The 26,403-nt window shown below is 44.5% G+C and overlaps 2 protein-coding genes and 1 long non-coding RNA gene across 4 annotated transcripts in view; 2 read left to right on the forward strand and 1 right to left on the reverse strand.

Moving 5' to 3' along the window:
* Positions 1-119: 119 nt before the first annotated feature.
* GJA10 (gap junction protein alpha 10) lies at positions 120-9,291 on the forward strand. Its single transcript, XM_083831519.1, has one exon. It carries the CDS (start codon positions 7,491-7,493, stop codon positions 8,859-8,861), a length of 1,371 nt encoding a protein of 456 aa, XP_083687645.1. The 5' UTR covers positions 120-7,490; the 3' UTR covers positions 8,862-9,291.
* Positions 9,292-11,813: 2,522 nt separating this feature from the next.
* On the forward strand, positions 11,814-19,083 carry LOC310897672. The gene is made up of 2 exons (XR_014582472.1): positions 11,814-12,574; positions 13,349-19,083. It is a non-coding gene; the product is annotated as an uncharacterized lncRNA (long non-coding RNA).
* Positions 15,750-26,403, reverse strand: part of BACH2 (BTB domain and CNC homolog 2) — a 192,300-nt gene continuing 181,646 nt past the window's right edge. For both annotated transcript variants that reach the window (XM_083831518.1, XM_083831517.1), the window contains one exon: positions 15,750-22,664. In XM_083831518.1, the coding sequence (XP_083687644.1) occupies positions 22,182-22,664 (483 nt within the window). In that variant the 3' untranslated portion in view covers positions 15,750-22,181. The remainder of the gene's footprint in view (positions 22,665-26,403) is intronic.

Consider the following 26,403-nt stretch of genomic DNA (forward strand, 5'->3'; position numbering starts at 1 on the left):
TGCTCCAATTACAGACTGCTTATTTTTTAGTGAACGTGAACTGGATCAGAAACTGAACAATTTAACGAACTATATAAAACCATCCTTTATTTATGAATTACAGTCTTTACCAATCCTCTTTTCCCCAAAACACTGTTTATTTGTTGAGTGAACCATCACAAAGGAAAAGACATTTTTGTTTCCAAGGTTTTTCACTGGAAGGGTAGCTGGCAGCCCTTCGAGAGTCTCGCTGCACTTTGCTATCGAGGCATGTTTGCTTTTAGCCAACATGCACATTTTTACAGGATTTGGTTTAAAAAAATCCTAATTGACATAGGTATTGAAAAAATTTCCAAAGTGGAAATTCATAAAGCAGGGTTTATGGAGGAGTCACAGATCTACATCATAATGAAATCATGGGGATCGGGTATTGAATTTTGAGGGGTTCTTTCTAAGGCATAGTCTGGTGCCAGCTAACCATCCATACAGATAATAGTAGACTGGAGAAAAGTCGTTTCTTTGGGCTCCAGAGAAGTCATTTAGTTGCCAATACAGCAATCCATAGCTCTTTACATTGGTTTTGCACTCACTGTCTTCATTCTAAAGCAAGCTGGAGAATAATCTTTACCAATTTGTCTTCATTGTAAGGCTGCAATACTAAAGCATGCCAAGAAGCAGGTTTAAGGAATTCTGAGCTTTCTTAGAGGCATTTATGGAATCAATCAAGAGGTTTTTTCAGGACCAAAGTTGGCTTTATGTGAAAGATGGATGAATTTTCAGCAGTGGCTGACACTTCATCTGCCATCAGAATTTTAACCATACTGTGGCATGCCACCGAAAGCAAACCCATCTGAGTCACAAGAGATAATACATAAAATAGGTAAATACATTAACAGAAAGGACGATGCAGAGTTCTTGTTAAAATAAAGAGGCCTGTGCTTTGAATCTAAGAACTGGAACATAATTGTCCATACAGTTGTCTGGTGTGGAGGCTGAGGGTTTAGATCTTCCAATTCTGAGGGCTGGAAAGGTATCAATGGCCTGTTTTATTTTGTATGGTAACAGTGATGTAACCTTCAGCTTGCACTAACAGGTAACTTTCCCCAGAAGGAGCAAGTCTAGTGCTGGTAAATGCTTTTCTGTAGTAAAATGGAAAAAATAGTCAAGTTTAAGTGAGGTGACTGTTAAAATAAACCAAAGGTTTTCTCACTCAGGGGGTTATGCTTTGCTTGTAGCGTTGTGGTGAGTTGACCACGGCTGGCTGCCAGGTGCCTCCCACTCTCTCTCACTGCCCTCCCCAGCAGGATGGGGGAAAGAAGATGAAAAAGGGTCGAGATAAAAACATGGATATTGCTGGTGAATTTCTGTGGTGGACAAAACAGATTTGCCTTGGAGAAGATTAATTTAATTTATTGCCCATTAATGACAGAGTAGGGTAGTGAGATATAAAAACAAAACTAAAACCACCTTCCCTCCACCACGTCCTTCCCAGGCTCAATTTCACAGCAGTGTATTAGTACAAGGAAACACAGTCTGTGTTATAAGAAGATTAAAGTTAGTTCCTACATACATAAGAGTATCAAAAGCTGCAATGCTGTAAGAAGTATATTTGGGCCTAATATTTTGAGGTATATTTTGAGGTTTGTTGATTTATTTATTTTTAATAGTTGCCACCAGTGATTTAGGTGCTGACAAGTGATTTAGGTGCGGGCAAGACAAAGCAAACTCCCCATACTGGATTGGAATACAGGGTATTGTGGCAGAACCAACAAGATCACAGCTTTCACCCTACTTGGCTATCTCACATTCCTGCATGTATGTTCCCTGGGTCTCCACTTCCTGGCAGGGAGGTCCTGGTTCCTGCTGTGCCACTGCTTGCAGTTACCCATCTCAGGTGTCACTGGCCAAGGTCCCAAGGCATCCCCCAGCATCTGTCACCGCGGATCTCTTTCACCTCCATAATCTTTCCTCCAACCACAGTCTTCAACTCTTTCCAGGCTCCCGTCTTTCCAAAACTACTTTTCAGGAACCTATCTTTTCGGCACACCTCTTTCCGACACCCAAACCCTTAGTTTTCCTAATTTTAATAGTTAAGTGCAGAAGCACGATGTGGGACCAGTCTTCTTGGTGGTGGTTCTGTCTTACATCTCCCGGAGGATTCAGACCTGCTGCTTCTGCTTTGCCAGGTTGTGTGAGTTGCAGCAGGCAAGTGGCAGGCTTGTGCTTGAGAGTTCAACAGTTCAGCTTCAGCGATTCACGTGTGTGCACACAAGATCTGCTGCATGTTAGCATTCACACTGTAAGCTGTTTTCACCTATGACGGATGTCTATAGCAAGGAAGTTTCTTCAGCCACCACAAATTCTTGCTCACATCCAAAGGCAAAGGACTACCTGCACTTCTGTTCTTTGCCGTTTCCCCGCATGCCCTGGCCCCACTTCCCTTTCATGTACAGTTAATTCTGCAGTCTGTTAACAAGCTCACATGCACACTTCTTTAACAACACCAGTTACTGTGCTGCTAGAGCAGAAGCATGGCAAATTGTCCCAAAGCAGCCTGCTGCCACCTTCCTACCCCCTGGAAACGCAAATGCCTAACGCTGTGGTTGCTCTGGGGGCTGAGGGATGGAGGCTGTCCTGGTGCTGTCACCTGGTGAGAGGGAGAAGAGGTGGCACAGAAACGTACCAGTCCACAAACAAGCTGCTTCTGCTGCGATCAGCAAAGCAGGTTCTCCAACAGGATGGGTAAGTCACAGCCAATGCTATACTTGCTCAGTTTTCAAGTTTCTTCACTGAACAGAGCTAAGGAAGGTGCTCCTGAGAACCACCCAGCAGGTGAGGAAGCAGCCGGAGACAGGACACCCAGGCCTGAGTCAAAGCTACAGGACATCTGAAGCAACCAAATAAAGCCTTGGAGACTTTGTGAGCAAATGTAGAAAGAAGAGACATGAAAATAAAACACCAGTGACAGGTGTGTGAGAGGACATCGCCTTGAGAGAGCATGAGAGCAGAAACATATGGGTGAGAAAGGCCCTGGGGGGTCTGGCTGGTTTGGATGGCTGTTAACATGTCTCTCAGGAGCAGAAAGTGTAGAAAGTGCTCCCTTAAAGCACAGGAAACATACACAAACTGCATCCGCGTTATACTGAGGCTGAAGAAAAGATGCCGTAGCCACCTCATTTGCTACAGGGAAAGGCTCTGGACTCATGCTTTAACGTGACTTTCAGGGAGATTACTGCGGCCTGTGCTGGAGAGAAGGATACACTGCTGCGGAAATCTGAGCTAATCGCCAAGAAGTGGGGCTGGTGTCTTTTGAGAGCTGGCCGCTGGTTAGTGGGAAACCTTTAGGGGGAAGAGACTGAAGTGGAAATCAGTCGTGCTCCTTATAGGATTGAAGTGTATGTGTTGTAATATGCTCCTTAGGTTTCAGGCAAGGGCAAAGGACAAATGCCTCACGCTGATGGGAGACGTTTTTAGCATCAGAGCCTCAGCTCTAGTGGCCCTGATTTCACACAAAATCCCATTTTAGGAACTCACGTTCTTTTTTTGGATCTCACAGACACAAATTCTGACCAGTCTTCAGGGGTGGCTGTAACCCAGCTGAGGCAGGGATCCTGTGTCGAAGGCCTGTGTTTCTAACCGAGGCCTTGAGCCTGGGCTGGTGTGGCCTCCATTTTGAAAGCGCCAGTCTCACACAGACTAAATTAACTCAGCAGGCAGCAGAGTATGAAATCGGACATGACCGATCGATCCTTTGGCTTTGATTCAAAGCGAAACTAATGGAATGTAAAGAAAATGTAAGAACCTATAGGGCTGTAAAGGGTGGTCATTTATTCCTCTTACAAAACAAAAATTAATTTAGGATCTGGGTGTGGACAGAATGTTTGAAGAAGTGAATATAACAATACATAGGGACATTACAAACGATTGCTGTGCAGACTGAGCCTCGAGGGAATGGCTTTGATAGATGCCACTGACTAAAATAATTGCATGATAATTTTGGCTAGAGGCACCATCCTATCATCTGATGGTTTTAAACCATGCACATGGAGTTTAGATTGAATGATCTAAACATCCAAATACAAATAACTGAGAAGTCTGCTTCAAGTACCACGTTTATGCTTTGGCTCTTGGGAAAAAAAAAAAAAAAAAAACACAGATGTTATAGCACTTTGGAAGAAATTTTCTGCTCTACAGCATTCAGCAGCGCTACGTGCTCCTTCTGCAATGCCCTAAAAAAGAATAACCAAGGGCTTTCTCCGAAGGTAAGCAGCAGAAAAAAAATTCTTCCTAGGGAAGTACTGAGCAAGTAGATACCCATCAGACTGGTAGCAATTCAAATTAAAAAACAGGAGTATTTGTATCGTAACATTTGATCTTTCCTGAAAATAAGTTTTTCAGTGTAGCTAGAAACTGATGAAAAATGGTCTTTTTGCAGTTTAGTTGGGGGTTGTTTCTCCCTAATATGAGCTATAACCAGTGGATCGATAAAGCATGTTTACAGGTGTTATCAGACTGGCAGTTCTCAGGATGCCAAACGTATGTATATATTGCTACTTTGGAAGTACAATGGCTGCAGGACAAAAGAAGAATTCAGACAGTGACGTATTTCATTTTGACCATCCGTTCCAGTTCTATTTTAATTTCTGTGTGATAAAATTTAAGAAGATTTAATTCTGCAAATCACTTCTGATGAAATTTTGGCACAAATTTAATGCAAAAGTGATTTGAACTGTGGAAAATGATTAAATGAACTTTAGAAGAAATAAAGAAGTAACGAAAACAAGAAATTAAGAAATGTCCTCTGTGAGAAATGGGGAATTTCCATCTGATTCTAACTATGACATGCATGAATTATTAATGCTTAAAATTATCATATAAAAATATTTGGACAGACACGAAGGCAGTCAGATGGTATAAGGAGAAATGTCCTGCGTCTGTACAATCTATACTAGAACAGTGTATTTTGTCAGACTAGAAATAATGATATCTCTGATATTTTAGATTACTCTCTTACAGTAAACTGAAATTACCCTGTTACACTGGGCTAAAATAAGACCAGGGAAAGGAAAGATGGAGAAATTGTAAGCAGAAGGTTATAAAGCAGTTTTGACTGATATCTTTGAAACTATGGCATTCATGGGTATAGGTTAACTTTTTATTTTTATTATTATTTTTATTACAGAATGTTTACCATGTAAATATTCATACTGTGGCTCTATCGGTGCAGATTTTATGGGAAAGTGTCTTGGTATATTAAGCTTACTTAAAGAATTAATTAGACCATTCCTATAATTATCCTGCCCTGTCAGCTGTTGTAAAGGAAAGTCAAGGACAGTGTTGTTTAGATACTGATAGCAACAACTACGAAACAAACACTTGCATAGAGACACAGTTTATACTCCTCTTCTTGTCTTCACCCTGAAAGACAACATTAACTTTCTGTTCCAAAATGGACATTGATAATTCCTAGTGCTAGAAGAATGATATCTCTTCATCTCTAGGACTAAAACGTCTCATTTCCTGCACTTACATTTTGGCAACTTTCTTAATGCTCTTTTGTTCAACTGCTGTGTCCTGCTGCCAGTCAGTCACCTTTCAGGGGAAGTGGTACCTAGCAGTCAGCACGTATTACCCACTAGTACTTGACCTCTTGAGTGTCTGGGTTGGGATCTTGCTCTGCATAAACTTCTACTTCTCACCATACTGAAGGTGAATTTTGTAATACAGACTCTTTTGTACATGCACGTTCAAGCTCTGAAAAATAGGTCCAACTTTATTAGATGTAATATTTCGGTACATGAACATCATTACACCCACCCAACCTATAAACTTGCAACATTTGATATCTACTCTGAATAAAATCCATATGCAGTTAGAAGAAAGAAAATTGTACTTTAAAGATGAGGAAAATGGACTACAGTCGTTTTTGATGACTTTTTTCCATACATCTTATTTTGGTGACATGCATGGGAGGGAAGGAGTGGGGAAAGAAGATACTCCAGATGCATCACAGCACCCAGACAAGCCTGAAAAGGTACCCTGTACCAAAAGGGAATTTTATTGTGCGGGTTCAAATTTGCAGGGAAAAAAAAGAACAAACAACCTAACCCAACACAAAACAAAACTAACCACCACCAACAAAAAAGTAATAAAGCATGTAGGATGCCAATGCAGAGAATGACTGTGCTGTTAGTTACAACTGAAAATCTTTACTTGCAGTGTGGATAAATACAACCTCCAAGGAGATTCTTGCTATGCCGTATCATATCATAAATCACAACCAAAATATATTGATAACAGTGATATCACTCAGCTTTGCAATCAATCAAGATCATGTAAGATTTTAGGTACTGCAGCCAACCACTCTTAAAAAGCTTAGAAATGGCACCTTACAAAAGGTTGTAATTTAGTGGAATTTGTGAAGCTTTGAAAGTGCAGTAGCATACAAAATTTAAGTGAGAACCCTCAGGTGGATACGACCCTAGTTGCTTTCAATATTTTATTGCCATGTTAGCAGGAAGAATTCCAGGAACTCAACACAAAATGTGTGATGTATTCATAACTACACAAATACCTTACATTTCAATTCCCCACATTATCTGGAGCTCCTGAACAGCTTCTAGAGAAGTGGCTTGGAATCAAGCATCTTGCAGCAGAACATAGATCAGTTTGCTGGGAATTGTTTCTGGGAAAAAGGTAGTTAAAAAGATCATCTCACACAGCTAAAAACCTTCCCAACACTTCATTATGTATTTCCTGCTTTATTTATTTCATGTTTAAATCTATTATTAAGACAAAGCATAACGTTCAAGATACAAATCCTAGAAACACTCTAACTTTTTGAGTGATATCTTAGAACTGAGACTATTTATACATGTACATTTACATGTAAATTAGCTATGTATTTGTAGTTTTGGACTCCAAGGCAGAAACTTGTGGACCATTATCCTGGTAGATAGGATAATATTGAATGGATGGCATTAATAATGCTACTACCTTGGTGTACCGAATTAAATTCTTTTTGGTCATAGTTTTAGGATACTTCTCAAAACTTTCTCAATGAAATGAATGAGCCTGATATATTATTCCAGTTGTTTTTCACCCAAAGCTGTGGCAAAGCTACAGACAGGAATAGAGTAGGTGTAGAATTAATCTATTGTTGGCAGTGGATTTGCAAAGTGGGGGAAAAAAAATCTTCTTTCCCAGTGGGAAGAAAATGCTGTAAAACTGCAGGTAGTTAAGAACTATTGTGGCTTATAGGCGAACACAGCCTCTCTTAAGCTTAAAATAATCTCACATTTGAATCTTTCACTAGTAATCATGTCTGCATTAATTTAACAGCCCATTACATGGAAAATAATGATGAATTTCTAAGCTCTCCTGCTATCAGAAGAATACACATGAAGCATCATTATTTTTAAAAAGATACCAAAAAGGACCATTTTGAAAATAAATCCAGTCGTGTATTAAAATAAGATCACTTTTTGCATTTCAGACATGAACTTCTGACCATGGGGGACTGGAACTTGTTGGGCAGCATCCTTGAGGAAGTCCACATCCACTCCACCATCGTTGGCAAAATCTGGCTCACGATCCTCTTCATATTCCGGATGCTGGTGCTGGGAGTGGCTGCCGAAGACGTCTGGGACGACGAGCAGTCGGAGTTCATCTGCAACACGGAGCAGCCTGGCTGCAGCAATATCTGCTACGACAAAGCCTTCCCCATCTCTTTGATCAGATACTGGGTATTGCAGATCATATTCGTCTCGTCTCCGTCTCTAGTTTACATGGGCCACGCGCTCTACAGGTTAAGGGCTCTAGAGAAGGAGCGGCAGAAGAGGAAAGCCCACCTGCGGGCTCAGCTGGAAGACCTGGAGCCCGTGCCCGAGGAACACAAGCGAGCGGAGAGGGAGCTGCGGAAGCTGGAGGAACAGAAGAAGGTGAATAAGGCACCCCTGAGGGGGTCCCTGCTGCGCACCTACGTGCTACATATCCTGACCCGCTCGGTGGTCGAGGTGGGCTTTATGATAGGTCAGTATCTTCTGTACGGGTTCCACATGCCCCCCCTTTACAAGTGCACTCGTCCCCCTTGCCCGAACACGGTGGATTGCTTTGTGTCCCGGCCCACGGAGAAGACCATCTTCATGCTTTTCATGCACAGCATCGCCGCCGTCTCCCTCTTCCTCAACGTCCTCGAGATCGCCCACCTGGGCCTCAACAAGATCCACAAGACCCTGGCGGGCCGGCCGCGGAGGCCGGCGGGCCGGGCTGACGCCGAGGCCGGCCCCTGCCACCCCACCGACGGCTCGGCGATGCCTCCTCGCCCTTCGGCCTCCCCGCAGCCGCCTCCCTCCTCCTCCTCGGCCGCCGCCGGGGGCCTCCAGCGCCGGGGGGAGCCCGGAGCCGCCGCCCCGCCGCGCCGCCGCCCCCCGGGCTCGGTGCAGCACCGCGGACAGAGGCCGCCGCCGTCGTCCAGCAGCGAGGAGGCTCCGCCGGGCGCGGTGGGGACAGCGGGGCCGGGGCCGGGGATGGGGATGTCCCGCCGGCTGCCCCGCAAGCACAGCCGGGTGAGCGCCTGCAGGGACGTGGAGGAGGAGCGCGGCGAGTCCCCCGACAGCGGGCACTGCCCCGGCACCCGCAAGTCCAGCTTCCTCTCCAGGGTGCTGCCCGCCAGCCCCGGGGGCAGCGGCAACCGGAGCGCTGCCTCCCCCGGGGGCTCCGCCAGCGGCTCCGGGGCCGGCTCCCCGTCGGGCTGCGAGCGGCAGCGGAGCCAGGAGGGCAGCCCGGCAGGCAGCCCCCCGCCGCCCGCCGCCGCCGCGGGACGACGGGTGTCCATGGCAAGTAGCGCCCCGCCGCCCGCGGGGCAGGTGGCGGGTGGGTGACCGGGGGAACCGGGGGGATCGGGGTGACCTGGAGGCTCGGGGGGATCAGTCCCAGGGAGGAGAGGGCGAGGCGGGGGTCTGGGAGGTTTCTCCAGGCTCCCCGGCACAGCCCCGGCATGGTGGGTCCTGCTGGGTGAAGGCTACCCCCGGCACATCGGTCCCCTGGTGCAGTGAGAGCCGAAGCATCACTAGGGCATCCGCGAGGGTCTCCAGAGCTCCCAAAGCATCCCCAAGGCATCCCTAAGGGTCTCCAAGTCACCAAAGCTTGGCTCATCACATCACCCCAGGGCTGCCATCCATCCCTCGGTCAGCTCCGGCCTTCTTGACGCCCTAACAGCCACCACCCGACGGGTTGGCTTCTTTCGGCTCCAGGGGTGGCTCTCCGGGCTGACCGGCGGGCTGGGTAGCTGCCCAGTGGGTAAACCAAAGTCTCTGCGTATAAAACACCAAATAATTGCAATCACAGCACCGACAGCTACAGAAAGGCATTTTCAGAGGCTGTTCCTGTTCTTTGGCTGGACCAAACTTGCTTACACTCAGTGTTAATAAGGTATTGTGCTTGCCTTCAACCGCCAAGTAGATCTTTTAATTTTTTTTTTAAAAGGAATTTGACTTCTGATTGCCCCGGATCATGGGATTTGTTCTCTGAGAACAAAACCACCAACTTCTTTATAAATTCTTGCAGGAGCAAGCCCTTAAATATCTTTTGACAGAGCATGTAAAAACCAGAAGATTACTTCACACAATACTCAGAGTTATAAATTCTGCTTAATTTCTCCTCACTTTTCCTAAAAAGACATGCTTTTATTAAATTTGAAGCAAAATAAACTCACAAAACCCCAAAATCTTCTGTAGTGAGAAGCAGAAAATACTCTCACACATTGTTCCCCACCAAACTGCCTGTGAGCTCCATTTTTCACGGAGTTATAATTTCTACAGTATATAAATAGTGGGCATAAACCATGTTAAATTGCCACTTCGGTGCTATTTAATTACTTTTCACTTTGCTTTTTCGAGTATGGGGAGATGGCCTAGAGCCCAATCTGTTGACCATCTGCTGTTTTTGGATGCCCAGATGAGAAGGCTATTTAAAAAGGCTGAGTGCAGGAGGTACTAAGCAAGGCAGAATCTCAGTAGCACCTGTTGAGAAGCCACAGAAGATACTTGGCAGCTTTTAATGTTTAATGACAATGAAGCTATCTTTCAGGTGAGAGCTTGCTGAGAAATATACTCAGTTTGCAAAGCAATGCCGTTATTCCTGAAAGTAACACTTTCCTGGCATGCTGCCTTTGTGGATCATTACGCATGGGACTGGTACTAGCATTTTTTAATGTGACTCACGATATTCTGAAGTAAAGGCACTTCTATCATTCGGTCACTGCTGTGGCTAATGCACTCTGCTACCAGCGTTCCTAAGGTATTTAGTGATACCACTTTCGGTACACATGTATGCTGGTGCAGCGTAGAAGTGCTGTGCCTGGGCAATAAAACCTATACAAAGAGAGCAAGGAAATTCCTCTTGGGACTTCCTCTTTGGAGGCAAGGTTACTTTCAGCCTTTAAGGGAAAATGTGTCCAATCGTCCACTACAAACCTGCATGAAATGGCTGGATAGGAAATTGAACACAAAATGTATGTTTGGCATGAAGAGTCTTCAACTTTTCAGACTTGAGTTGAAATCAGACCAGCTATATATATATATATAAAAGAAGAAAATGCCTTTCCCTCGGTAGGATTCAGACCAACCACTGTCTGGCCGCAACGCAGACACTCAAGGCTGTTCAAAACTCCCCTCTCCAGAACTGGTGGAGGCAAAGAGCCATTTCTGTGCTTCATGTCCAACTATGGCATAAAAGTTGGAAAATATTTCCTTTACAGCTGATTAGTTTTACAGCCAAAGCAATCACTCATCATGCTCTATTCAGATTCTAGGTCATTGCACTGTCAAAGTTTGTCCATTATTCGGATTGGGAAGCAAAAAATGAGAGAAGCAGAAGTCTTGAAAATGTTATTAGGCTGAAGGTTTCTCAGGAGTTTGATCCATTGGGAAAAAAAAATCCTTCAGCCATTTCTGGTCAGACTTCAGATCCAAAATGTTTGGAGGACAGACCACCAGAACAAGATACGCAGCAGGTACACACACAGTTCTGCCCTCAGTTTTGCATCTCCAGCTATATTCTAACTTTTTTATTCAAGGGGAGATAAAGCCATGGAACCAAGGGGCACCTTCTGCATGGCCCGAGCCTTGTCTCCCATGGGCAAGGGGGCCTCAAGTGGCTCGGCACACCCAGCTCAGGGAAAGGAGCCACGCTGAATTTGGTGCAAATGGCCTCACAAGTGACAGCTGGGGGTGAGGCGCACGAAGGTGTGTGGGAACTGTGCTGGTATTCGTAGGATTTTGCATCATGAGGAAATTAAAAACAGCAGCTTTGCAAGATCAGCCCCCCGACTGGTGCATGATACATTTAAAGTCTAATAAAAAGCATGGGCTGATGCAGACAAAGGTCAGTATATAACCAGCAGAGACAGAATCCTTAGATTTTATCGAATCTATAGACAAAGGCAGGAATTACAGAGCATTAAGGCTTTTTGTTGTTGGAGCACTGCACTAAGAGTTATTGCCTGCCCAGCATCACCTTTTCTTTGGCCTACATATGACAGTTTTCTAACAAATCCTAAGGTCTGCTCTGAAATCCATGAGTTTTAATTTGGTTAGCTGAGATTGGGCATAATTACCTTAAACTACTAACTCTTGCCACAAGGGCACAGCCTTCTTGAAGGCTTGGATCATATTCATCATGTGCTCCCCAAGCTAAATCTGCATTGAGGGAACTACCGTAATAGAGTAACAGGCCTCTTGCTAGAGCACCCAAGGATATCCCAAGAAGATGGGGACGCGTGACATATCTACCGGTCCTGTTGTATTCTTGAGCTGAAGTGAGCTCCTGGAATCACAAAACTGCAAGTCATGGAAGGATTTATAATATTCTTAGCAATATTTTAGCTGAACCTAGCTCTTGGGAAGCCAAAGTTACTAGGTGAAGATTTTTTTTTTTTTTTCAGAAAGAATTAGGTGTTTTGGGGACTCAACTGCAGATTCTTGTTTTGAAAGAAGTGCTGAGCTTACCTCTTGCTTTCATTCCCTTCTCTTCAGCCCACCCTTTCCTCCGGAGAGTCCTGTGCTTTCAGTGTCATTTCTTCCAGTCTCTGTCCTTGGCTCCAAAGAAATCAATGCAACTTTAAAAGTAGGGCCCCCTCCTCATGGTGAACGAGGCGGATAAAGCTGACAATTAAGCAAGCAGCTGATAAAGCTGATACTCTCAGCTCACAGAAACAGATTCAGATAGGGCTGCTGATTTTATTCATTTGCAGAAACATCTCTGGGGCTGAAATCTTGTTTCTGCTGAAGTTGGGGAATTTTACTGTTCACTGGGTCTGGTTTCCTTCACTATGTTGCTTTTTCATCCCTCTGTGCTGTTCAGTTCTTTTGCTGCTTCTCAATTCTCCGTTCAGCTTTGAGCCTTTTACCCAGTGGGAAAACTGTCAGTAGCAGGAAGGCTATGAAAGAGAGAGCTGCTATTCAGCCCAAATGCCTGCCGTCTTCTCCAGAACAAGGCATGTTTACTCAGCCTTTCAACAACACTGGAGGAATAAATACCCACCCATTTAACCAGCTGCCCACCCGCTCTCGCTCCTGGGGCTGGGAAGAGTTTGGTAAGAGTCAATGTGCATCGAAATAACAAATCTGATAGCCACAGGTGGGTTATTCTGACAGCTGAGCTCCACCAGAAGATCTACAGGTGGGTCAAGGGAGTGGTAAAGCCCTGCGTCGTCACACTGAGATGCCTGAGATGCCTTGCAGGTGTTCGCCTGCTAGCACCTGATGCTGGCTTTGTAGAGCTTTCCTACTCAAATGTCTCTTAAAAAATACTCCACGGTAGTTCTACGTTTCATTTTGCATTGGTGCATTCAGGAAAAAATCATGAAGATGCCTGCCAATAATCCTGCAAAACCTACTAAATCACCTAAAGGTACCTGTTCACCACGTGCACAAACACAGAAAATAGGAAAATGACAAGACTTGGGGATCAGCAGTGGTGGGCAAATAAGGAACCCCTCTGAGGATGTGTGCAGCAACAAACGGGCTGGGTTTCTGAAGGTGGAGCTCGCCTGAGTCCATCTTTGTGTGGTTTTAAGGCAATTGAAAGATGTACAAGACCCTTAACATGTAAAGCAAGGGCTATAGGATGGGGCCACTGGTTTCATGCAAATTACTTCAAGGATTAATGTATTTGGTTTAAAAGCAAGATGTTCTCCCTCCCCTCAGCCTCCCCTTAGCACTGAACAAAGCCGAGGTAAGTGTGTTGTCAGCTTCCCACCTTCTCAGCTGCGCATGTGGTGGAGCCTGGGTTAATCGCTAGGATAACATTTCTTTTTCCCCTCGAAGCCAGTTCAGCTTCATGCTTTCTTTCTCTTGTTATCTTTCAGAGCATGCTCCTAGAACTATCGTCTATCATGAAAAAGTAATGACGTTCTGAGGACACGAGATAAACTGAGGGACTGAGCACAAACCACCTTCAGCAGAAAGATAAAAAGCTGATTATCTGCTGGTGTCTCCCTCTCCCTCCTCCCCTTATCATGCTAAATTCGTAATACCGTTTAAGAAAGCAAACACTTGTTTTATTCCCCAGTTTTATGCCACTTCCAACAGCACCGCACGCTGACTGCAGGTGTTGACGAGCAGCTTGCACCACAGCTCACGATTTTTCTCACGTAGACTGAGCTGAAGCTGGTCACTGCAGAAATAGCCCGGTGTCTTTGGGAGGGTGTTTCGGGATGTACAACTTGTTGTGCACGCGGGCAGTGTTCACATCAGCAACCAGCCTGATACACAGACCGTAGAGGTAGCGGAAGGCCCAAGACACCTACAGGGAAGGTTTAGTTTGATTTTTAAGCAACCTGGAAGGCTACGCGGCCTTTATCTCCCCAGGCTTCAGCAGCCAATGAATAAAAGATGGATCACACGCACAAGGAGTCTGAAGGGGCAGAGAATTTAACAGACAGAGAAAATCCCAGCTGAAGAATATTCTGCTGCTCGTCTGCCCGTGCTAATGTAATCCTCAAGCTCTGCTAGAGACTTTCAGTGATCATGTAGCCTCTTTGTACTTCTGGCTTCAAAACTGAAACAAAGTAAAGCCGGGCAATTTATTTTCAGGGCAAAACATCTGTGCTTTTCTTCAGTTTGCTCTTCAAGAAGAACTGCAAGGCATCAGCTCAGGATCATGAAAAATCTTACTGTCTCATCAGTTCATACAGATTAATTGCAGGACAAGCAACATCCAAAAAAATCTCACTTTGAGTTTGCTGAGATAGATGCGCTCTGGAAGGTTGGATTTCTGGGTTGTAAGCAGCCCAAGACAGCAGCCCTTCCAGTTGTGTATCCTGCAAGCAGAGCACTCTGGCTAGCCACAAGCTGGTTTCTGGCTGCTTGCTCCTGGCCGCTTTTATTTGTCAGGTTTCTCGGAGCTTGCATTTCCCTCAACGTGCTAGTCACTTCGGCAGCAGGAACAAGCTTATTTGCTCTGCCAGCTTCCTTACTCATAAAAGTTCTCTTTGACTTGACAACTCTTAGAGAAGGGGAACAGTAGGAGAAAAAAAATAATGAAAAAAAAAAGGACTGAAGCGTAAGGATTGCTTGAGATTGCAGTGTTTTTGTTCCAGTGTGCATGACTTGCATTTAAGTCACTACAGCCTCGCTGACACTGCCTCTGCATTTGTTTCGTGTGTTAAAGCAACAAAAAGGGAAACGCCTAAGATGGTAGCCCTTAAGTGTCAGCAACAACTGGTCAAGGATGGAGAAGTGCTGCTGCTACAGTACATGCTCTACTGCCGGGCCATGAGGAGATGCAGTGGGTTCTGCATCGTGACAGATTTCAGCGGGTAGGAAGTTTCCTTTGTGTGTGCTCAACAGGGAGATCTGGGAAACTCTGGAAGGTGGTATTTCTGCTCTTCCTCCGTGAGAATTTTCAGGCTGAAAAACCAGGGGCAGCATCGACTGCTGCTGGCGGCGGAGGACGCAGTTGACATCCCTGAGGGTGGTGGCTGAGGGCACACGACCGTGTGCCCGTGTTCCCCACCGGGTGGCCGGATGCCCGGCTCCCTCAGGCAGCCTGCCCACCTCCCAGCCCCACAGGGCATCCCGCTGGCCACGCCGCCCCCTTCCCAGGCCTCCTCCTGCCAAGTGCTCGCTCAGGTTGTGTCCAGCCCCGTGCAAGAGGCAGAGAGGAGATGTCCCCGGCCAGGTGGTACTGGCACCCAAGGCGGTTACCGTTTCTTCTCTCCTGTCTTTTTTTTTTTTTTTTTGCAGTTTGAGTGAGGCTAATGGTCAATGGCACAAGTTCCTGCTTCAGAAAGGAACATTTGGGTTACACACAAAAAAATTTCAGCTTTTTTTTTTTTGGTTGTTGTTTCTACAGAAACATCTTCCAATGTCTCCCGGGTTTTCTGTAAAAGGGAAATAAACCCCAACCTCTCTCCTTGCCTCCCTACATCTCGGTACACTGATGCTTTACAAGACCAAAACAAAGACTTAGCAGAATTGCCTAAAGTCAAGCACTGGGGGAATGGGTACAGATACAGCGTATTTGATCTTCCAAACCAACTTATTTCATCTCTGCAATGAAATACCCTTGGCTGTTCCTGCAGCAGATCAAAGATAACCGGATCCCCGGATCAAAGACGACTAATGAATTAGGAATGGGACCACGTGAGCAGAGGTCTCGTCATCAGGCCAGAGATTCACCAGGCAGCACCGACCCTCCCTCCCGAGCCCCAGCTACAGCCCCGCGCTAACCAAGGACTGCAACATCAAGTTCGGAGTCAAGATAAGTCGATTTACAATACATAATGATATGTCTTTATTTCATCAACAGAAATGGTGTCTAGACAAAATTCAGTTAACACTAGCAATTCAAATGAATGAAGAGAGTCGGGTGGTTTTTTTTTTTCATTTTTGTTTTTTGCACAATACTGTATTTACAATGAGTAAATGACATTTTAAATTCATTAGTTCATAGCAATGCTTTCTTCCAAAAAGGTAAAAATTCTTAGTAACAGAGAGTAAGCATCAACAGCCACCTCATTTATTTATACAATAAAAATCACAAGAAACCACAGTCACCTAGAAAAAAAATAAAGACAAGCTTAAGAACTAGTACAATAAAATGATGCATTGAATTAAGTTACATTAATCGCATAGAATTTGTGTAAAAAGTATGTAGAAAAAACACCTGATGTAACCTGTTACAGTCATTGACCAGTTATGAGAGGTACAGAGGGTTATACAGGTAGATATGTGTGAAAACTGTCCATACTGTTTGACCTGGGGAGGAAGAGAAGAGGGGTTGCACCCCCTTGCATACACTGATAAAACCCTGTTTTGAATATGGCCTCTGAAGTTTGTAAGGCATATATAAGAGGTGCACTTGTAACCAACTGGTTCTGGAACAAACTCTTAGGGCATCCCCACCCTTGAAATCAAAGGCGATGCTTGAAATCAATAGTAAACAAACACGCATCAAATATCACCAAAGTGTTTAGTATAATTCCTGCCAGCCTGCGGGATCCAGATAGCTTCGGTCAGAGCACAAGTAGTAGTGGGAACAGTATCTATAGCATGCACATTTCTCTCAGGTATACCGCAAACGCGAGGGAGCACCGTCCTGCGCAATCGCGCCCCGGAGGTTGCGTTGCCTCCGGCTACGCTACGGGGCCGAGCCCTGACAGCGACCCCAGTCCCAGGGGCCGTTCGGGTCCGTAGCCTGGGACCATCTCTGCTTCTAAGCAATCAGTGAGATCAAACGCTGCCAGCTGCCATTTCTGTTTTGGGATGCTAGTTTCTTTCCACGTGCCCTTAATGAGACGAAAGGGACAAGGGCGGCACCGCGTGCGTCGTTTCGCCTCTGTAAAGGGCTCTTCCCACAGCAAGTAAAATTCGTACGAGAACAGGAGTCATCTAACTGGGTTTTCAGCAGTCGTTTGTCTGGGGTAATTCCCTTACAAAAAGGTATTTTTAGGATTCCTTCCTGCCAAAAAGTGGTTTTATTTGCAAAAATGGCAACATTGTATGTGTAATACCTTAAAATGCATATCAGTATTTGACTTTGATATAAATAACACCTATCCTGGTGGAGTGTAGGAAAATACTATACACTTAGTCCTTGCAAGTAATGCCATTAAAATTTTGAGAGTAAGGAGAATAATTATTCTACAGACCACCAACAATAGATCTTTTAAATATACACACAGTATTTGAACATATGCATATACACATATATTGGATTCTGCAGCATCAGATCTGATGCCTGAGTCATGAAATACTCCAAGGAGTATTATAAATATACACATAGGTATTATAAACAGGAAAATACACAAACACACACTGACTAGAATTATATATGTATGTATACATACATACACGTATTATAGATATGTATATAAAATTAACTTGGACTGTGTTGGCAGAGACAAAACTGAAATGAAGTAAAAACTCTGTTGAGGAAATTTCTAGCAGGAAAGAGAGCATAAGTTCTTTACGGTAATGGTTTTAGTTTCACCTCACTTCCAACAAAAATAAGCCACCCGATACTTAGCAGATCCCTCCTTATGCAAGGCCATCAGCTCCGCTGCTCACACTGAAGCTAAACCTTCTCTACACAGACCTAAAATATAGACTTTTAAAATGCTGCAAACTTGGGCTACAACGTTCACCCGAAGACACCTCCAAATGCATTTCGGATCAGAAAAAAGGTGAAAGCAGTGCTCCTCGTTGCAACAGTAAAGGACAAAATGCGAGCTTGCGTAAACCTGGCAAACGTTCACCTTGTCTCACTGCAAAATTCACTACAGGTCTACTCTGGAAACCCATCCCTCTCCTTTTTAACAACCACAGTAGTGGATTACATGACACAAGTGAGCCTGGCATTACAGTGCTTCATCATGCTTTCTCCTAGTGGATCAGATTTTATTTTATTACAAGATTATAGTGATTCCAGCATGCAGATTTGTTTTTTCCTTAGGCAACCATAAACATACATATTAAAAGATCTAACTATCTATCTAGGCATTTTAACTTCTATTTAAGCGCTCTTTAGAATACAGACTTGATGAAGTGTTGAACTCCAGATTAACAACCACACTATCAGCATTAATCATTTCTCTGGCAGCAGTTAATCCATTTAGCAAAGTTATTTATCTAGTTCCCACTCTCCTTTTTAAAGAGAAGTAGCAGTTAGCATACTAATCACCGTGGCTTGCCTTTGCAGCACATTTTACTTCCTTGGGAAAAAATAATACAAGGATTAGATCCAAAAATATAGTGCATCTTAAAAGCAGCATATACCCTTAGAAAGACATTTAATAAATTACTTGTACAATATATAAAATAATAGTTTTATACTGCAGCATCAAACTCTGACGCCTGAGTCATCATATGTTAGGAAGTTTGTGATATAAATACTGGGATCTCCTGATAACACAGCCAACATTTTGTTTTTGCATTTTGCATGTTTTCTGTTTTGTTTTCTCTCTCTCTGTTTCTATTTTTTTCTTTTTAATTTTTTTTTTGCACTACCTTTTTGTTCCAGAATCAGCTTGCAATGAGCTTTAATTGTGTTCAAGGCACCCCCAGAGAACGCAGAGAAACAAACACATTATATAGTGTAGTACTCACCTGACAAAGCATAACGAGCCTAAATGAAATGAGGTTTCCTGGCGATACAAGGATAGCAATGGCAAAGGAAGAGGAGGACTAGGAACAGCCTGGACAAAGCTTTGAGGACTCGCATGCCCACAAGCGCTGCAGCACCCAGCAGGGAGACAGGGGCTTGTCACACCTTTCCCAAGCACTGCCTGGCAGGACAGATGCTGCACGTGAACTCTTTGACAAATGCAAAGAGATTCTCACTTAAGATCATGGTGACCATTGGCCAAACTCTTCACACTAATAAATACTGCAGTCACCTTTTATTTTATTTTATATTTTTGTTCTTTTCTTTCTAACGGTGTCCTTGTGGTCAGCTGTTTTGACCTCATGACGAGAGCAGCTGGGTATGCTAACTGACGTCCAGGTCTGAAACTAATTCTCCCAATGCCTTCCTTTAAAGTTAGCCCGGTAACAGTTTTGAGAGCCATGTGGTTCAGAATAGCAAAAAAAAAAAAACAAACTCAAAACGAAATAGAAACAAAAAATAACCACCACCACCACCAAAAAAAAAACCCCACTGAAAAACCATGATACGTGTAAATATAGGAAGCAATGACACAAAATCAGCCACTTCTAATGGGGAAGAATGAAATCAAACATCCAGAAAAGCTCACGGGGGAGGGAAAGAGAGCGAGAGGAGAGAAAAGGTTGAGGAAGAGACACTTATTTGAGCAGTGGTTTTAAATACCAGTTCCCAAGGTAGAGGAAATCAAGAGACCCAGCACCAGTATGAAGCCAGGTCAAACCTAAGAGCTGCAGCGCAATGGGTTGTGTGGGTGGGTTTTTTAAACCGTTGGAATGAGGTCAAGAGTACCAGTTGCACATGAGTTGTTAGTAGAGTAAATCTTCATGTCAGGAAGCAAGTTAAAACTTGGTTTTACGCTCATAAAACATTCTACCTATTGATATATATAGGAGGTCACTTAAAAATTAAAAAAAAAAAGGCAACAGAAAAACATCTTTAAAATACTGTGTCAGTTGACCCTTCCCTCCCTCCGCCCCAGCCCCCCCAAGTAGCTATGAGTCTATAATGTGATTCACATTTAGTTTTAAATTCTAGCTTTCACCATGGTCTCATAGAAACAAAACTTCTCTGCGAAGCACAGAACTGCTTTGCAACGTCAATGAATCCAAAGGAAAATCCAATCCCCCCGCAAGAGCTTCTCACTCAGTTACCTGCAAAAGGTGGCCGGGAGGGGGTTCAAATAGTTTTAGCTTCAGCTCTTGTAAAAAGAAAGGACGACTCCTCCCCCTTTTTCAACCGTGTGAACTAGGAGTTTATGGCATTCGTATACTTTTGAACATTTAAAGGTAAGGATTTTGTACAGTAATGATTAATACTTAAACATAAATATTCTCCTACATTATATACTAGGTTTTCTTTGTACATGCGGGGAAAAAAAGTATTTTCAACAAACATGGCACATGCTATATGCATTTCCTCCTCGGTAGCTCGGCTACAATAGTGTGGGTGCAGAGGGTAAAAGCAAGACTTTGTGGCAAGCGCGCGACGGTCCATGAGCACAGTCTGAAGATGGAAGAAGGGGAGAGAGGGAGCTGATTCCTCCTCCAAGGTAAAGATGCTGATTTACTGCGTGCCTCAAAAAAAGCACCAGCGCACACCTCGAGTGTAAACGTTAGTGCAGAAGACCACATTATCGCCCAGTGCTTCTGAGAAGCCGCTATCCCCCCACACTCTTTTTGTCTTTTTTTTTGAACAGGTGTGAACAGCTGGTCAATTTTTTCAGCAAGAACAAACAATATCAGCCAGTAAAGCACATGACAGTCGTCGCCCAGGATAAAGCCACGCAACCTGGCACACGTAGGGCAAAGAACCACAAAAGAAAAACTCAGTACACTTAGAGTAATAATAATTATTAAAAAAGCATTAGGAGGACGCTCTTCTGTCTACACTGTACATACAGCTGTTATGCTCGGAAAGCTGCTGTCTCACACAGTCATAACATGAGTCAACATCGCTTCAGATACAAATCCAATACAGTTACAACTAAGCCAATTCACTGAGTAGTCTCCTTTGAGACCGGGCTCTTTTAGCTGCGGTTTGTGCTGAGGGCAATGCTGCAGGAGAGGATCCTGGAACACAAGAACTGGAAGGGTAAGCGACCCGAGTGGGTGTCGACAGACGTGTGATTTGCTCTTAGAGGATACAGTGCTAACTTGACTTCTGTAGGGAAACCAAAGTCAACGGTTAGGGGTCTGATCCTGCAACTCTTCCTACCCAGGCAGGATCTCTGCCTTCGCCAGACCCACCTCTGCAGCTCGGGTCTGGCGAAGGAAACAGGTAATGTCTGAGGAAAGCTGAGGTGAGGCTACAGGGACTACTCGGAGCAGCAGTTGCTTCCATGAGTAAAGGATGCAGACCGGGGCTGGAAAAGAAGCCCCCCGAAGTGTATTGATGTGATCTCCGTTTACTTTACTTCGTGGAACGTATGATGAACAGATCCAGTTGTCAAATACGTTTTTCTCTAAAGAGTGAAATATACTTTACCCTATAAGAATCCAAAAGCATCATTAACAGCACTTAAGCTTGGTTTGTGAAACAGAAAGAAGTCTGAATATAAAAATAATTCAAGCAGATTCTCTTTACAAATTGTATAGTGAATTCAGTATTTGGCAAGACCGTTTTTTTACTACATAATGAGCTCCTGAGTGTTTGTCTATTAGCTAAAACTTTTCTATTTTCTTTAAGCCATAAAGCAAAGAAAACCATATACTCAAGTTATACTGAAGTCACGACTTCATTTATGAAAAGAGGTTTGACCAGAAACTCAGTGCAAGTGGCAAAGTTGACCATTACTGTACAGTATCTGCAAGAAAATAAAATAAATCCACATTGCTCAAGTGGCACGAAATGGCTGTGCCAAAAAAAATTGTCTATAATAAAATCTCAAATAAGCTTCCAACATTAAAATTTTATAAATAAGTACAAATTGAATGATATTGCTGAACTGAGAACCGAGAAAAAAAATAATCGTGTAACAAGTTACCAAACTAGTTCTAGCATCGAAGACAAAAAGGAATGTTGGAACTTGTTTATACAATGTAAATGAAAGCTTCCAGTTTGTAGGATGAGAAAAATTGAGGCATGCAGGGACTTTTGCATATGGATATATATATTTTATATATATTATATATAATATGTACAGTTTAGCTATAAAACTTTGATGTGTAAAGAAGCTGTCTTCAATGAAAAATTGAACATTCAGAGGAAATTCCTGAGTTAGGGTTTTGTGACATGGGCCACTGAGAAAAAAGCTGCGGTTGGGTCCTCAGAGGTGTTATGTCCATCCCTGTTAAGATTGAAATCAACATACAAAAACAGACAGTGTTGCCACTGTTTAGTTCCCTGCCTGAGCAAGGGATAGCACCATTGTGAAGATAACTCCTGCTTGTAGAGAGGAGGGAATACTTAAAAACAGTATTGCTGCTAAGACCACTGTAGTGTGCACCAAATACGTTCTTCTAGACAACGAATGAACACTGCCACTGGCTGACTGAAGAACACCTGACCAGGTGTAACGTTAAGGTTACAAGTCACTAGGTGTAATCTTTCCTAGGCTGTTCATCTGTTGTACATTTATCAGTCATTTCCTGACAGAAGTCTACCGTGACCGTTTGGCTACTCTGCTCTCGCGGAAGCTCTCTCTCGGGGTAAGTACCTGGCTCAGCTCCATCCAAACCCCCGCCGCCGGCCGAGCAATTCTCCGAGACGTTGTTGGGCAGCCAGGGCGCTCCCAGTTGCACCGAGCCTTGCTCCGAGCAGCACTGCATGCTCTCCCCGACGCACTGGGACGGCACCAGGCTCTGCTCCACGCCGGCTGGGGAGGGGCTGATGGTGGTGGCTGTCTGCAGATCCATGGGCCTGAGAACGGGGCAGTATCGGTGGAGGGCTTGGATCTGTTCTGGGCTCTGCATGTCTCTACACACTTCTTGGGAAAGACACGAGAAGTTGTCTAGCAATTCTCCCATGCTTGCTTTCAGCTGGTTCCTTTCTGAGAGCAATTTCTCTTTCTCACACACCTGGAAAAGAAAGAAGGCACCTTAGTTGGGCGACAGGCCATCCACTGGCAGCGCAGTCCAGGCACGCATCCAGCAGCACCCAAGGAGAACTCTAACACGTCACGGTTAATTTTACGGGGTTGAGGAAAAGCCACAAAGCCATCAGATATTGACCACCGTGAGGCCTGTGTGGACTGCAATTTGGGAAACAGCTTCAGAAAAACATTTGAGTTGGAAGAGGGTGGAGTTATAAATTATTCCCTTAATAATTAGTTACCTTAATAGACTAAAGCTGCTGGATGTATGATACAAAAAACTCTGACAGAAACGCTTTGATGGAGAAAAGCCATTATCCATCCAACCAAGAAGAAATCAGGGTCTAGTTGATGAAGTTGTGTTGCAGACCACCCCCAGATGCTGGGGCAGTCAGTCAGGCTCCTTTGGCCCACGTCCCAGCTGAACACCCGTTCCCACTGCAAGGCATGGTATTCAGAGGAGGTGATTGGGGCCAGGGTGGGCTCTGTGGCCTGTACCACGGTTCGTTTTTGTATGTCCTGGTGCTTACCGGCTTGGGTTGGACCTAACCAAGATATTTTTATGAAGACCTGTGTGAAAACCCTAGAAGTAGGCTTAAGGAAAGGTTGGACTTGGTGCTTAGGGACATGGTTTAGTGGGTGACATTGGTAGTAGGGTGATGGTTGGACCAGATGATCTTGGAGGTCTTTTCCAACCCTAATGATTCTATGATTCTTTCTCATGCACATGCTTGGGAGGCAAATGAGGAGGAGTCAGGCACAGAGCCAGACCCAGCCTGGGGTTACACCACTAAAAACCGGTGTTGACCCAGTGCAGAACAAGGAGGATGGTCCAGCTGCAGAGCAGCCCCACCACCCAGGAAGGCAGGCACACAGCTCGAGGGAGTAGATTAGATTTGGTAGAGTACAAGAGCTACTTCCAGAGCTCAGGTGGCCCTGACAGCAGCGCACCGTGTACCTCACCTAGTAACACTGCTCAACCCAAGCTGCCTCGGCATCTGAGGAGTGAAACCCCCTTGCTCCGATAATCCAGCTACGGGTGCTTGCTACAGCTGATAGTATTACACTGGGTCCAAAGCCCACACTGGAAGCGTGCAGCTGTGAGAATGAGAGCAGTGTACATGAAAAGAACCAACTGCTGAAATATTGATAAACCTATCAAGAAAACATAAAAATAATAAAAAAATAAACAGATGCTCAAGTACATCTTGAGATAATGAATTATGGAAGAGAATATGCTGTGAGTTTGCAGGGAAAAAAAAAGTGAGTTGGTAAATGGATGAGTGAAGGAACGCAGGCAAAAACCCCCTACCTATCAAACTCAGAAGATGCAACCATGTCACTCACTGTCTGCTGCGAAACCATCTGTGTCAAGGAGATGGGTGACTTACAGGAAATAAGTGCAGTGGGAAGAAAGGGTCTTTCATTTAAAAACAAAAAACAAAACAAAACAAAAGAACAGCAGCCAAGTGAAAACCCCTTAAAGCCTAGTACCACTACATAATGAAGGAGAATGGAAATTACCGGTCACAAAGCGGACAGAAGATGACAAAAGAATTTCCAGTGACCACGTATTGTGTCAAGTCAATTGGAGTTTCACTGCTGGTTTTCCTAAGAGTAGAAGTACGGTCTCAAAGCAGACAATTTGCTCGGACTGCATGTGTATGGGGAGAGGGCAGGAGTGCTGGAGAGGCACTATTAAGGTTGCATGAGTTTGTTTATTTTTGTCACTTTATACTTCTGCACACCTCATGATTGTCTTTGTTGTGAATGATCTTTTTCAAAATGGTGCACCCGAGCCCATTTGCTACCTGGACTAAGTACAGTTTGCTAAATAAAAATTTTAAAATTTCTTTCAAAGACCCCTGAACCTCAAAGGGGTTTTGGTTCCTGAAATTCACCAGGGATCAGGCCCATGAGGTCACTCGAAAGCCTTTCATTCATTTCTCAGAGGTGTGTGTGCTGGGGAGGGGACTTGAAAAATGTATTTTGCCTATACATGGTTCCTTATGCTAAATAATGAAGGTTATTTCACAAGATTGCATAAATCCCAATGAACCCCAATTAATTTTCAAGTGGAGGCTACAGGTATCAAACCCAAGCCGCCCTTGGTGCTAGTCCAGCCCTTACGGCACCGCCCCAGGTGCTCACTGCTAGAGACGGGTACCCCTCTCCACCAGCAGCCCGGTGCAGAGGGACGTGTGTGTGCAGCTGAGACGGAGCCTGCCTCTCCTGACAACCCAGATTATGCACCTCCTTCTCACCCTGCAGAACCTCTGACTCATCTGCGTGCACCGTGGATTACATTTGGTGAAGGAAGCGGTTGCTCAGTATTTTGTTTATCTTTGATGTTTTGTTTGTTTTGTACCAGTCAAGCTCTACTCTTAAAAACATTTTTATTTTTTTCCCCCGCCAGGGCTTCAGCAGTGTGGCATTTGAAGGCTTCACAAGCCTTGATGATTTAAGCCTCCCAACCAGCTTGTAGGGTCAGCGTCACCTCCATCTTACAGATGGGAAGCAGGCACGCTCAGGCAGTAAGTGACTAACCCGAAGCACTGCGGCTTTGTGCCATTTGTAGGGTGGCGATAACTCAGCTTCCTCCAGCAGATCCCTGCCTCTTTCACACTACGCTTGCTACAGCTTGTGCAGAGAACGGAGTACGCTAAAGGCCACCTTCAACATGCAACCTGTTACAACCAGAACAAGAAGCACCCGATTTCCCAGACCCACTGAGTTCAACCTACAGCTGAGCATATTTCAAATGTGCACATAGGCATTTAAACCAAATACACTAAATAACCTTTAATTTTAATGGAAACGGGGTACACAGAGAACTCTGAAGGGAAATCAGCTTCAGCTCCTTTTGTTTTATTTATGTGAATGAATTAATTTATCACTCAAAGCCTTGGATATTCAAAGTTTAATGTTGGACTTCTAAATCTCTGCTGCAAAATTAAATCAAACTGTCCGGTCCTTCATGCTACACACGCTGCTTCTCATAATGGCTCAGCTGGGACTCTTACCCTGCTTTTGACATCTCAGAGAGCTTTTAGGACTTTTAAGCAGATCAGGAGGTGCCAACCCATTTTGAAGTTAACATTGCATTCCTCCCACCGAGTGATACCCTGTAGACACATCTTCCTCCCTGACTCTCGTCTTAAGCTTTTTATTTTTGTCCTGTACCTGCTTGCTTTCTCAATGGGCAGAAGGGCAGGGGAAGAAAAGCAGCCCACGTCAAAATGGACAGGAGTTTTTTTAGTTAATTTTTCTATGGCTGAAATCTCTGTATCTGACATAGCTCTCCAGGTGATCTTGTTTAGTCATGGATAGAAAAAGTCACTTCTGGGCTGTACCTCAACTCCTCTGGTGCAGGATGAGACAAACCAGACTTGACAGGTATCCATTTCCCTTCACCGATGATAAAGGAAAAGAGGACAACTGACTCCAAAGTGGGTGTCTATAGTGTAGGCATCTGCGTTTAGCCACTCAAACCACACCCGAGGCACCCACGCCATGACTGAAAGAGAGAGGAATTTCCTGAGCAGCCATTTAGCGTTGTTCCAGTCACCTCGCCTTCTTGGATTAAAAAGTGTTTGTGTTGTACGGTGACACCCTGGCACGCAGGAGACCCATCCCCAGGGTGGCCTACTGCCAGAGACACCCACCGAGGAGGGTCAGGGCAAACCAACAGCTGTCACCTAAACCCAGTGCGTGGGATGTGGGGG

This window comes from Anser anser, assembly GCF_964211835.1.
Source record: "Anser anser genome assembly, chromosome: 3".
Lineage (NCBI taxonomy): Eukaryota > Metazoa > Chordata > Aves > Anseriformes > Anatidae > Anser > Anser anser.

Excerpts from the sequence above, each read along its gene's own strand:
- GJA10 (XM_083831519.1), top strand. The coding sequence starts at position 7,491 with ATGGGGGACTGGAACTTGTTGGGCAGCATCCTTGAGGAAGTCCACATC.